At 41.7% G+C, this 14,034-nt stretch overlaps 1 protein-coding gene across 1 annotated transcript in view; it reads left to right on the forward strand.

The window, feature by feature from the left end:
• The window catches only part of TIGAR (TP53 induced glycolysis regulatory phosphatase), a 28,401-nt gene continuing 14,367 nt past the window's right edge, over positions 1–14,034 (forward strand). The window contains exons 1-2 of the mRNA XM_074403413.1: positions 1–100; positions 8,886–8,923. Coding sequence (XP_074259514.1) covers positions 69–100; positions 8,886–8,923 — 70 coding nt within the window. The 5' untranslated portion in view covers positions 1–68. The remainder of the gene's footprint in view (positions 101–8,885; positions 8,924–14,034) is intronic.

Genomic DNA, 14,034 nt, shown 5'->3' on the forward strand with positions numbered 1-14,034 from the left:
TGGGGAGGTGGTCCGCAGTGCGGGAGCTGCGGCGCGTGGGGCCACGGACGGGGAGCGGCTCCGGGAACATGGCTCGCTTCGCTCTGACTGTTATCCGGCAGTGAGTATGGCTGTGGCAGGGTGACTTTCTCTCTCTCTTCCTTGAGTGTATTGGAGCGGGTGAAGGGAACACGGGTCTGCCACCCTCTCCGCTCCCTGCCGGCTCCGGCCCGGGGAAGGCTGTCTGGGAAGCGCTTTTTCCGGGGAGCTTGCCTTGGGGCCGTCTCGTGTCACCCCTCGTCTCACTCCAGCAGCCCCGAGGGAGGACGGCAGGTCTTAGATAGCTTCATCCCGTGTTTCAGATAAAGCGAGGCCCCGAGGAGCTAGGGATCGGGGTTCGCAGGTACGCGGTGGCTGAAAGACACCCATGTCCCCAGACTTCTCTGGGCACCGTTTTTGCTGCCCAGCAGGTTGCAGAGAGTTTGCACAATTTCTCGTCCTTGCCGATGTTTTTGATGCCGGCTGCCTTCCGTTATCCTCTCTGTCTCTGCTGTTCCCCCAGGCAGTCAGCCCCAAGGCACATATATGAGACTTCTTTCTTTTCCCCAGAGGTTACAGTTCTGGGAGACAAAGCAGGGCCTCAGGTCTGATCTCAGAAGACCGCGTCATCCCAAATAAAGATTTTTATTATCATAACGTTACACGGAGCTGAATGCTGATCTGTCTTTATGTCTTTTATCTTTTCTTATCCACATGTAATTGCCAAGTGTTAATGGGAGGTGAAAAATCAGGGTAGTTAAGAGCACAGATTTTTCTTTTTTTTGTGAGATAGAACCTCGCTCTGTCACCCAGGCTGGAGTGCATTGGCGCGATCTCGGCACACTGCAACCTCCGCCTCCCGGGTTCAAGCGATTCCCCTGCCTCAGTCTTCCTCGTAGTGGGGATTATAGGCACACGCCACCATGCCCGACTAATTTTATTTTTTAGTAGATACGGGGTTTCACCATGTTGGCCAGGCTGGTCTCGAACTCCTGACCTCAAGTGATCTGCCCACTTTGCCCTCTCAAAGTGCTGGGATTACAGGCCTGAACCACCCTCCCCGGCTAAGAGCACAGATTTTTCAGGCAAGATAGACCTCGGTTGGAATCCATTTTCCAGCTGAGAGCCAGGTAGTCTGGGCTTCAGTTAACCGACTTAATCTGACTGAAGTTTGCTTATAGGCAAATGATAGTGCCTATCTCACTGTTTTAATGTGATTATTAAATGGGGGACAGGTAAAGTGTATGATGCAACAGGGGAAGAAATATATCTGAGAAGTAACTTCTATTTCTGTAAAGACAGCCCCAATAAAAGTGCAGTTGATTCCAAATACGAAGGTATAGTTTATCACACCAGTAGATAACTATGTGCTAGTAAGATACGATTTCTGCTTTCATGGAGCTTACAAGGGACACTAATATGATTTAACTTTGTCAGTTGATTTAACTGCTGTCTTTTCTGGCCTGCCCTTCCTTTATAAGAAAGATAATCTTGAGAATCCTCTAAAATTGTCCTTTTAGGATTCGCAAGATTTTAATGGCTGCCTTTAGAAATCTGGTTCCTCTCTATCTCTTCTCCCCACACTTCTCGGTTAATAGAATGCCTTGGGAGAATTCCTAAGTTACTAAAGGTCATACAGCGAATTGGTAGCAGAACAGGAACTAGAGGGCTGATCACCCTTTCTTCCAATGTTAGAGTACTTTCTAGACGCCTGACCCAGCCGTCACAGTGTCACAATGTCAGACCATTAAAGGGGTTGGCGCCTGTCATCCTAGCATGTTGGGAGGCAGAAGTGGGTGGATCAGCCTGGGCAACACGCTGAAACCTCCTGTCTACCAAAAAAAAAAAAAAAAAAAAAAATGCTGGGTCTGATGGTACATGCCTGTAGTCCCAGCTCCTAGGGAGGCTGAGACAGAAGAATCACTTGGATCACTTGAGCCTGGGAGGTCAGGGTTGTAGTGAGCTGTGATTGGGCCACTGCACTTCAGCCTGGATGACAGAGTGAGACCCTGTCTTAAAAAAAAAAAAAGAATGAAAGAAAAATAGAAAACTCAGAAGTTATAGAATATCTGGGTTAAGACAAGTAAGAAAAGTAAGATGCCTGTTTATATTCTTAATAGACAACAGTCATACAAATGTGGATTTTATTCTCTTCCTGCTGCTTAAGAAGCGTTTGATTCTGGAGACCTCATAGGAATCATTTTAAAATGAAGTCTTAATGAATGAATATTTGCCAGGCATTAAAATCTGACAGTTTTGTGAGTTAAGGACTGATATTCTTGTTTTTCAGGTGAGGCAGCTGAGTCAGAGAGGCCATGTAACTTGCTTAAAGTCACATGGCAAGTTGAGGAGGTAGGATTTTAATCAAAGCAACTTAACCACTCACGTCTTTTGTTTCCATTTGATGTGTTAAAACCTGGTATTTGTAGATTACTTGAACATCACCAGCCATTTTCGAGGCTACTTTTTATTCTCCTAATATAATCGTGTGGAACGATGAGAATAGTTTATTTTGTTCTGTTTCATGTGTAGGAGGATAGAGTGTTGAAGTAATTGACAGGGCTGGTTTGGTGCTTTCCTGTCCGGACCATCCCTCTTCTTGCCTTCGGGGTTCTCAAAGCTAAAACCTGGTGATTCTTTTAGGAAGAGAAGTGATTTTAAATTTGACTCGTAATCACTATAGTTAAATGTAATGACTTTTTGAAGAGTTAGATAATTTTATTGTACTTACCTCTTCAGGTAATGCAAAAAAAAAAAAAAAAAAAAAATCGTTAAAGCAATTTAAATTCAACAGAACCCATTAAGAATCTTGTGCTGTTTCTGCATGTGTTTGTCTTTTTTCATACTTTGACATGAAAGTACCAGTGTATATCATTTCTGGAATAGACTGCCCAAGATTCCAGAATTCAAGTCTATTATCATTGTCAAACTAACTTCTCATGATCTTACGGCACAGCCTTGTTGAAAACTCCAACACGTATAGGTCAGCAATGCCATCACATACTGTTGAAGGCTCTGGTACCTTCAAATGCTATTTGTAGGTGTTTGCGGTAAGTCTTCTGCAAAACAATCTATTTCACTTCCAGTTTTAGGCAGTTCTTAAAACTTTAAAACTTTTGGGCCAACTAAAGTTAATTTACTTTGAATGACTTAAAGATGAATTAGTAATGTTATTGATAGCAAAACTGATTTTGCTTACTGTACCTCTATTGGCAGTTCCTTTTTGTGTATTGCTAGTAATTGTTCTGGATATTAATAAAGCAAGCAAAATGCTATTAGGTCATCTGTAATTTAGTACTTTTATAAAGCTAATACTTTAAAAAATTTTAATACTTTATAAAAGCATAAAGGTACCTTGTACAGATACTTTATAACAATCAAAGACAGCCCAAAGTCATGTGGTGCTAGCCCTTGAAATTTTTATATTTGCAAATGAATTTATTAGTGTAAAGGAATTAGGACCAAGCTGTATGCGTGGTATCAGGTGAGGCTTTACATTTTCATTTACACTAAAGAATAACTATTTTGAAAACTTGACCCAAATTTACACGAATTTCCCATTAATTGCCCCTGTTTTGTAGCAAGCTGAGTATTGTGTGTTGAATTTGAATTCCTTAAAAGGACTTAAGAGATACTGAGCTTTCTGTTACGATTTCTGAAGAAATGCTGCAGCATATAAATCTGGACTAACAAGCTAAAACATCTTTTAAATGAAGAGCTGTGAGATAATCTACAAAATGAATGATATATATTTGTAGGTCCTATAAATGGCTGGTCCTAAGACTTAGCATCTTGGCATAAGCACTTGGATTCCTGCAGAGTCAGGTTTCTGTTTTGGAAATGGATCACACTGCAGATTTTGAAAATGAGTGGTGTTATTCCTGACTCCTTCAAAATACATCCCTCTGACCTTTTAGCTCCGTTCACCTTCTCTGCTACTATCACAAGTCAGACATGGTTAGGGGAAATAGATTAATAGTAAAGCTATTTTAGCCATCAGCTTTCTTTTCCCGTTTCCCAAACATGCTAATTAAACAGTTACTTCAAGGATTTATATAAACCTCTCAATGAAGCTGATAAAAGCTGTAAAACTAAATATTTATGAAAGTTTTTAGAAAAAAACTATTTTTGGATCCCTACTCTTTAATATTTATAAAGTGATTGAAGGCAAAAAGGCCAAACAGCTAAACCGAATGCCATGATGGTTAATAATACTATTGTGTCTACAGCAGCCTCTGTTGATTTACGGCTAAATGAGCCCTTCGTATCACAGCAGTTATGCTGCTTTCACTGAAAACCATTAGATGGTAGAGCAGTACTTTTATGATACCACCAAATTTCTGGGATTCTTTTTTTTTTTTTTTTTTTTTTTTTTTTTTTAATGAGACTGAATTTCACTCTGTCACCCAGGCTGGAGTGCAGTGGCATAATCTCAGCCCACTGCAACCTGTCTCCTGGGTTCAAGAAATTCTCCTGCCTCAGCCTCCTGAATAGCTGGAATTACAGGCACAAGCCACTATACCCAGCTGATTTGTATTTTTAGTAGAGATGGGGTTTCTCCATGTTGGCCAGGCTGATCAAACTCCTGACCTCTGGTGATCCCACCCACCTGAGCCTCCCAAAGTGCTGGGATTATGGGCGTGAGCCACTTCGCCTGGCTGTTTTTTATGAAATGACATTTTGACAGTATAATCTTTTATTTTAATCTAACTCTTTCATCACCTACTTTGATTAAATAAGTATGCTGAGTTAATCTTTTCAGCAAGTATATAAAAAGTAATCATCTCTGCTAAATTTCTGTGATTTGTAAATACTGAGTTTTTTGGTGGCTCTTACATGATTTCTTGCTTGGCAAATTACTAAGTTTCTCCTCACCCTGGATTTTAAAATGAGGGTGCTTCTTTGGCTTTGGCTAGAAATTGTATTAGCTGTGTTAAAAGAAAAACTTTAGACAAATTAGACTTAGTTTATTTGAGCAAAGAAATGATTCATAAATCAGACAGCGCCTGAACCACTAAAGCTTCAGAATGCTTAACCCAGCGACATAGGCAAGCAGTATTTATAGACAGAGAAAAGAAGTGACAGGCCAGGCTTATAGGCTCTGTGCCTCACACCTGTAATCCCAGCACTTTGGAAGGCTGAGGCAGGAGGATCACCTGAGGTCAGGAGTTAAGACCAGCCTGGCCAGCATAGTGAAATCCTGTCTACTAAAAATACAAAAAATAGCTGGGTGTGGTGGCGTGTGCCTGTAATCCAAGCTATTTGGGAGGCTGAGGCAGGAGAATAGCTTGAACCTGGGAGTTGGAGGTTGCAGTGAGCTGAGATGACACCACTGCACTCCAGCCTGGGCTGCAGAGTGAGACTCCATCTCAAAAAAAAAGAAAAGAAAAAAAAAAAAAAAAAAGGACGTGACATACAGAAATAGCCTGATTGGTTACAGGTCCCACTTTGCTTTATTTGGACATGTCTGAGCAGTTTGCAGCCCATAATTGGCTGAGACTTCGTTCTTATTACAGGAATTATGTTGCAGTTTGCTTACATATTAAGTTAGGTGATCGCTCTCTAGGCATGGAGACAGTTTTAGGCCAGGTTTAATTTAAAGGCCATAAGCCACTGTCTAACGAGGATGTTACTTGGGTTGAAATAACAAGATATTTCATTCTTGGTCTCAGCAAGATTTTGAGGCTAAGACAGGAAGTAAAATACATGGTAACTATTTCTAGATTAAAAATGACAGATTTCCCGTCTTTGCCCTGGATGCTTCTGCTTTAGCCATCTGAATGGCAGAGGTTAATATCCTCTTTCATGACCCTTTTATGAGATTCTGAATGAATTTTGGAGTGTAGGAAATCTTTTTTTTGAGACAAAGTCTCGCTCTTGTTGCCCAGGCTGGTGTGCAGTGGCGCAATCTTGGCTCACTGCAACTTTTGCCTCCTGGATTTAAGTGATTCTCCTGTCTCAGCCTCCTGAGTACTGGGATTACAGGTACCTGCCACCACGCCCGACTCATTTTTGTATTTTAGTAGAGATGGGGTTTCACCATGCCAGGCTGGTCTCAAACTCCAGGCTGGTCTCAGTGATCTGCCCTCCATGGCCTCCCAAAGTGCTGGGATTACAGGTGTGAGCCACTGCACCCAGCCTAGGAACTCTTTTATTGATATTAACAACAATGATAGTGGCTAATCAGTGCTGTTGGTTTTTACTAAGGTATACATAGTTCTGTGAAATTTTATTTCTTTTTTTTTTTTTTTTTTTGAGACGGAGTTTCCCTCTTGTTACCCAGGCTGGAGTGCAATGGCGTGATCTCAGCTCACCGCAACCTCCGCCTCCTGGGTTCAGGCAATTCTCCTGCCTCAGCCTCCTGAGTAGCTGGGATTACAGGCACGCACCACCATGCCCAGCTAATTTTTGTATTTTTAGTAGAGACGGGGTTTCACTATGTTGACCGGGATGGTCTCGATCTCTTGACCTTGTGATCCACCCACCTCGGCCTCCCAAAGTGCTGGGATTACAGGCTTGAGCCACCGCGCCCGGCCTGTGAAATTTTATTTCTTTATCATACATTCGTTTTTAAGCTAACACATCCACATGTTTAGAAATCAAAACAATTATCCCTAGTCTTCCTGTTCTCCCCCCAACCAATAGGTGATCATGTTTACTAGTTTCGTGTTTATCCTTCCGTGGTTTCTTTGTGCAGATCCAGATGTTTATTTCCCTCCTCTCTAGAAAGGTAGCTTTCTATTATTCTGTACCTTGCTTTTTCTACTTAATCATATATCTTGGTGAGCATTCTATATCTTTACATATAGTCTCTCTCTTCAAAGGACACATTTACATAGGATTTTATTAGGTAGCTATATCACTGTTTATTTGTTGATATAAATAATGGTTCTGGCCATAGTTAAGGAAATGAGTTTCCTTGTTAATGGACATTTGGGTTATTTATAATCTGTTGCTACCAGAAATAATACTGTACTTAATGATGTTTTTTTGTGCATGAGACAGAGTCTCGGTCTGTCACCCAGGCTGGAGTGCAGTGGTATGATCACGGCTCACTGTAACCTCTGCCTCCCTGGTTTAAACAATTCTCGTGCCTCGGCCTCCTGAGTAGCTGGGATTACAGGTGCCTGCCACCATGCCCGGCTAATTTTTGTATTTTTAATAGAGACAGGGTTTCACCATGTTGGCCAGGCTGGTCTTGAACTCCTGACCTCAAGTGATCCAGGCTCACCTCGACTTCCCAAAGTGCTGGGATTACAGGCATGAGCCACCACACCCAGCTGCAAATGATCTTTTCAAATTGAGTGAATTCAGTTATTCTGAGTAATTGGGTTATTGGATAAAAGGGTAAACACATTTGTCATTTTGATAGATATTTCCAGATGACCCTCCATAGGCAAAAGTACATTCACTGAAGTTCCGTCACTTCCCAGGATTTTCTCCAGGTCCTGGGCGTGTTAAGGGTATGCAGTCTCTGGTTGTGCCTTTAAGGAAGTGGAGCCAGGATAGACACACAGCTAAAAAGTCAATTAGCACAGAGATGATAGTTTGTGTTGGTGGTGCCAGTGGACAATGGGAGCGTAGAGTATGGGAATTAAATAGAACAGGTAGCTGGAGAATGGTACCAAGGAGGGAGACTACCTGAAAGAACTGGCCTTGGGTTGGGTCTTAAAGAACCTTCATATTGGCCAAATCCAGCAATCTGTGTCTTGGCAGACGTTGGCACACAGCTGTTTTTGTGAACAAGGGACAGGATTCCAGGCCAAGGCCTGAGTTTGTGATTCTGACTTTTAGGTCTGGTAGATTTTTTTTTTTTTTTCTAGATCTGAGTAAAATCAATCCTATGTGCCATTTTAATTATTATTATTGTAAACTAGTGCTTCAAGTGAGGTGAATTGTTACCAGGTACCAGACTGGCACAAATTAAAGAAATCTGACATCACTGAGTCTTGTTGAGGGTGGTATCTACAGGGTGGTGTAACTTGGTATGACACTTTAGCATTAACTAATAAAGCTGGACATTTGCATACCTTACGGCCCAGCAATCCTAGTGAACAGGTTGGGTCAGCAAACATTTAATCAGCGCTCAAAGAAACTTCAACTGAATTCTCCTTGATCCTACTTTTCATGTATTTGACCATTACATTTACTGTCAGCCTATCCTGCCGTCCAGTCTTGCCCGTGCACTTCCTGCCCTTTTCCCCCTCCAACCTCAGTCACCCCAGTTACTTTGTGACGAAGTTTCATGTTTTACCCTTCTGGTTGCTTCAGATGGTTTTGATTTGCTCTGGTATTTTACTTTTTAAAAGAGTGGTACTCAAACCTCACTTCAGTGTGCAATTGGTCTGCAAGATCGCTCACAGGACGACAAAAAGTAACTGCTGAGGAAGTAGGAACTAAGAGAAGGCGGGGGGTTCTGAAGGTTTGTGCACTTCTCTCTCATTCCGTTCAGATTCTCTTTGATTTGCTCATTCAGTCCGGCAATGAATGGACTGACCCTCACACTTTTGGTCCTGCTGCCAGTGAGAGTGGTTTTGATCCATATATTTATTTTAACAAGATTATTTGGCTAGAATTGTATTTGTGTTATATTTTTTAGTAGGATTTCCCACCTGCAATTCACTTAAGATAGATTGCTGATCTATACATTTTAGTTTGGAGTAGTTTGAAATTTTTAGCTCTTCATTAGGGAAGATGATTGCAAATATTAGTTTAGAAGAAATTGTTATTACAGGTTGGATTATGAAGTGTTACAAGTTTCATATGTTACCTTTATGAATATCACTGTACTTCATTGCCGATTTTTTTCCTCCTCTCAAAAATAGCATAATTTGGTTAATAAGGTTCTCCTTCTCTTTCTATTTTAGTGGAGAAACAAGATTTAACAAGGAGAAAATAATTCAAGGTTGGTATAATCCGATTGTTATTTTAGCTCTCATTCTGAGAGCTAAAATGTGTTAATATGATTTGTGAGTTAAGCAGATTTGGTGGGGTAGGGGTAGAATGAGGGCAGTACTCCATTGTGAATCGGGATTGCAGAATCAAAGCATCATCACCACAGAAATATGATCAGGGCTGTTAGTAACCAGGAGGACTAAGTCTCTCAACCGAGTGTAAAGTACAGTTCTCCAAATTATTCTTTACGTGTAACTTCAAAGTGGCTCTGTCCGCTGATTATATTGGGTCTGGGTGTCTTAAGATATAAATGTCTGGATTTGAAGTTATTTTATATTTGGAAACATGAAGTTTTACTGACTGGTGTTAATGGTATTTTTTCCGCTAAGATAGTTATTTTAATTTTGGTAGTAATAAAGATTTAAAAAAAGAACTATCATCACATGTGGTTGTTACTTTGTTCTGAAGAGATTATTTCTCCCTTTTTCTGTTAATTTGGACTCAGATCCTTTATTTGCCCTGAGATCCAGCTAGTCGGGCTTTTTAAGAATATCTTGGGTGAACTTTTGGCTAGACATGCTGTTTCTGTGCTGTGATTAGAAAAGCATTCCGTTTTATTTTTTTTTTTGTTAGGGACGTCTGGAGTTTACAAAAACTGATTTTCATACTGTGTGTGCCTGACTCCCTTTTATGGACACTAACTGGTCTGATTCTTAAAGGGAAATTTGTTTTCAGAGGATGCATGCTCCACTAGGCTATCCTTTGGGTTGAAGCCTCTTACCACCTGGCCTTTAGCATTGCGCATTTCTCTTATCTCCTAAGATACTGACAACGAGCGTCAAGAAAAGTTTTTGTGTTCACATTTGTTTTTAGGTTTATTTTGTCTTCTTTTCCTGACCCCGTCAGTTGGATGCTTAGTTCCTTAAGTTACAGCCTTTTGTGGGTAAGCATTCAAGGCTTATATATTTCTTCCTTTTTTTTTTTTTCCAAGACAGGGTCTCAGTCTGCCACCCAAGCTGGAGTGCAGTGGTGCAGTCTCTGCTCCCTGCAACCTTCACTTCCTGTATTAAGCGATTCTTCTGCCTCAGCCTCCTGAGTAGCTGGCATTACAGGCATGTGCCACCACGCCTGGCTAATTTTTGTATTTTTGGTAGAGATGGCGTTTCGCCATATTGGCTAGGCTGGTCTTGTGAACTCCTGACCTCAGGTGATCTGCCCACCTCGCCTGGCCTCAAGGCTTACATATTTCTAAGTACCATTTTTGTTTGCATGCCCACAGTTTTGACAGGTAGTAATGTGGTAAGCATTCAGCACCAAGTATTTTAAATTCCTATTATGAGTGACTTTCATTGTAAAAATGCTTTTGTGTCCTGACAGTATGGTTTATTTGAGACGCTTCTTTGAAATGTGTTAATATGGTCAGTTTTTAGAATTCTTCCATTGTATGCTACAGAAAAATCTATACTCCTTCATTGTTGGAACTGGAGTTATACATCAATCAGCCTTCCTGATTTTGTTTTTCAAATCTTATATACTTTCCTAATTTTATAAACATACTGGTTTGCTTGCATGTCCTAAATATCAATTTATAAGTGCAGTGTTTTTGATTTCCTGCTGTGGCGGCCAGTTTGCCTTTTAATACTTGAAATTCTATCCATTTTTTTTTTTTTTGAGACAGAGTTTTGCTCTTGTTACCCAGGCTGGAATGCAATGGCGCCATCTCAGCTCACCGCAACCTCCGCCTCCTGGGTTCAGGCAATTCTCCTGCCTCAGCCTCCTGAGTAGCTGGGATTACAGGCACGCGCCACCATGCCCAGCTAATTTTTTGTATTTTTGGTAGAGACGGGGTTTCACCATGTTGACTAGGATGGTCTCGATCTCTTGACCTCGTGATCCACCCGCCTCGGCCTCCCAAAGTGCTGGGATTACAGGCTTGAGCCACTGCGCCCGGCCGATTCTATCCATTTTTGATTTATATGTTCTACTTTCATATAGATTGAGGTTATTTTATTAGGCATATACAAATTTAAATGATTGTATCTTAGTAAATTGGATCATTGATTTTTTTTTTTTTCATAGTAGTTCCCAAATCCTTAGACTTTTGTCATAAAGTCTTATTTTTCTGATGGTAATATAGCTACTTGAGCTGTTTTGGGGGATGGAATTTCACTGGTATGTATTTTTCCATCTCATTCCTTTCGCCCTTTTTGTGTACTCGTGTTTAAGTGTTATCTCATAAATACTATGTAGCTGAATTTTGGCTCTTTTAAAAATATATAGAATTTGTTTTTTTTGTTTGTTTGTTTGTTCGTTTTTTTTTTTTTTAGACAGATTCTTGCCCTGCTGCCCAGACTGGAGTGCAATGACATGATCTCGGCTCACTGCAACCTCCGCCTCCTGGGTTCAAGCAATTCTCCTGCCTCAGCCTCCCAAGTAGCTGGGATTACAGGTGCCCGCCACCGAACCTGGCTAATTTTTGTATTTTTAGTAGAGACAGGTTTACCATGTTGGCCAGGCTGGTCTCAAACTCCTGACCTCTGGTGATCCATCCACCTTGGCCTCCTAAAGTGTTGGGATTACAGGCGTGAGCCACTGCACCTGGCCTAGAATTTGTCTTTTGACTGGCAGTAGTGACTGTTTGCCTTTTTTCTGGTTACTGATGTGTTTCGATTTTTTTCTTTGTAGTTTTTCCCCCTTTCTTTTTCTAGTGTTTCTTTTTTATCTTCCCTGCTTTTACTTCCTTTTTTTTTTTTTGAGACAGAGTTTCACTCTTGCTATCCAGGCTAGAGTTCAATGGCGCGATCTCGGCTCACTGCAACCTCCGCCTCCTGGGTTCAGGCAATTCTCCTGCCTCCGCCTCCTGAGTAGCTGGGATTACAGGCACACGCCACCATGCCCAGCTAATTTTTGTATTTTTAGTAGAGACGGGGTTTCACCATGTTGACCAGGATGGTCTCGATCTCTTGACCTCGTGATCCACCTGCCTCGGCCTCCCAGAGTGCTGGGATTACAGGCTTGAGCCACCATGCCTGGCCTCGCTTTTACTTAAGTGCTTGGTTTTTTCCTGCTCAGCGCTCTCTTACCTTCCCCACTAGCTTTGAAATGCAGTACCATTTCCATTCTTTTGATGGTTATCTTAAAATTTTTACCCTCATACCTGTCTTAGCCAGGGCTGCTGTAACAGAGTATCATGGACCCAGTGGTTTGAACAATACTCAGTTCAAGAGACTGGGAATTCCAAGATCTGAATGCCAACAGGTTCAGTGTCTGTGGAGGACCTGATTCTTGGTTTGCAGACTGCTGTCTTCTGATTAATTTCCTCACATGGCAGAGAGATAGAGCAAGGGCACTTAAAAGGACAGTAATCCTCTTCATGGGGGCTCTACCCTAGGATCTAATCACCTCCCAAAGGCCTGCCTCCTAAGATCATCACCTTGAGGGTGAGGATGTCAGCATGTCAATTTTGGGGGGACACATTCACTCTGACAATACCTAATAAGTATAAAATATCAATATCCCCTCTCCCAAAGCATACAGAAAACTTCTCTAGTAGCTTAGTCCTGTCTTTTTTAGATTGCTTGAGGTAGACATTATTGTCTTCTTTTGTTTAGATGGCATTTAAATTTTGGAATATATTTGCAAGTTTCTCTGCTCCTCATTTGTTTTCATCTCAGACCATTTCTGAAGTACAGTCTTTGAAAAGTCCTCTAGTGTATGTCGAGCTGCTGGTGGTAAACAGTGACTTCAGTCAGGACACATTTCTAACTGATGATTCTCTCGGCACTTGGAAGACAGCATTCGGCAGTCTTTGGTTCCATAAAAATAAGCGTATCCTGCTTGATGGATGTGTGTTTTCGTATTCTGGGAAATTCTTAGCTGTTATCTTGTCATATTCCTTTCCTTCGTTTTTTCTATTCTTTCTTTCTTTTTTTCTTCGTTTTTTTTTTGAGACAGAGTTTCACCTTGTTGCCCAGGCTGGAATGCAGTGATGTGATCTTGGCTCACTGCGGCGTGATCTTGGCTCACTGCGGCATGATCTTGGCTCACTGCAACCTCCGCCTCCTGGGCTCAAGCAGTTCTCCTGCCTCAGCCTCCCAAGTAGCTGGGATTACAGACATGTCCCACCATGCCCAGCTAATTTTGTATTTTTAGTAGAGGCAGGGCTTCTGCATGTTGGCCAGGCTGGTTTTGAACTCCTGACCTCAAGTGATCCACCCGCTTCAGCCTCCCCAAATGCTGGGGTTACAGACATGGGACACCACGCCTGGCCATTTGTTTTTCTATTCTTTTGGAGTTCCAATTAGATGATGCATGTTATAGACTGAATGTTTTTCTTCCCAGAAGTTAAATGTTGAAATCATAACTCCACATCAGGAAGTGAGGTCTTGGGGCAGTAATTAGGTCGTGAGGGATTTATACAAGAGACCCCAGAGAGCTCTTTCCTCTTTGTGCCATGGGGGCATAGATGGAGAAGTCAGCAGTCCATAACATGGAAGAGGGTCCTCAGCAGAATCCAACCATGCTGGTACCCTCATCTCAAACTTCCAGCATTCAGAACTGTGAGAAATAAATGTCTGTTGTTAGTAAGCCACCCGGTCTGTAGTACTTTATTATAGCAACTAAGACAGTGCATTGTTAGGAATTCTCGTTCTTCCCTTTTGAACTCTAATATATCTGAGCTTGTTCTATCTCCTTGTATCTGTGCTGTGTACTGGGTAATCTCCTCAGCCCTGTCTTTGAGTTCATTAAACCTCCTCTCGTTGAATCTGTTTATCCATTGAGGGGTCCCTGCAGCCCCCAGCAGTTCTTATTTTTATTATTAAAAGACTGGTTTGGTTATTTTAGAAAGCTGTCTACTTATTTTTGATGGTAACTGTTAATTGCTCATTTTTGTGATTCTGTCTTTATGTTTTATTCGTAGTTATTTTAAAGTTCATATTTGCTGATTTCAGTGTCTGTTTTTTTTTTTTAAGACGGAGTCTTGCTCTGTCACCAGGCTGGAGTGCAGTGGCGCAATCTTGGCTCACTGCAACCTCTGCCTCCTGGGTTCAAGCAATTCTTCCACCTCAGCCTCCTCAGTAGCTGGGACCACAGGCACGTACCACCACGCCCGGCTAATTT

Source organism: Saimiri boliviensis, chromosome 7, assembly GCF_048565385.1.
Source record: "Saimiri boliviensis isolate mSaiBol1 chromosome 7, mSaiBol1.pri, whole genome shotgun sequence".
Lineage (NCBI taxonomy): Eukaryota > Metazoa > Chordata > Mammalia > Primates > Cebidae > Saimiri > Saimiri boliviensis.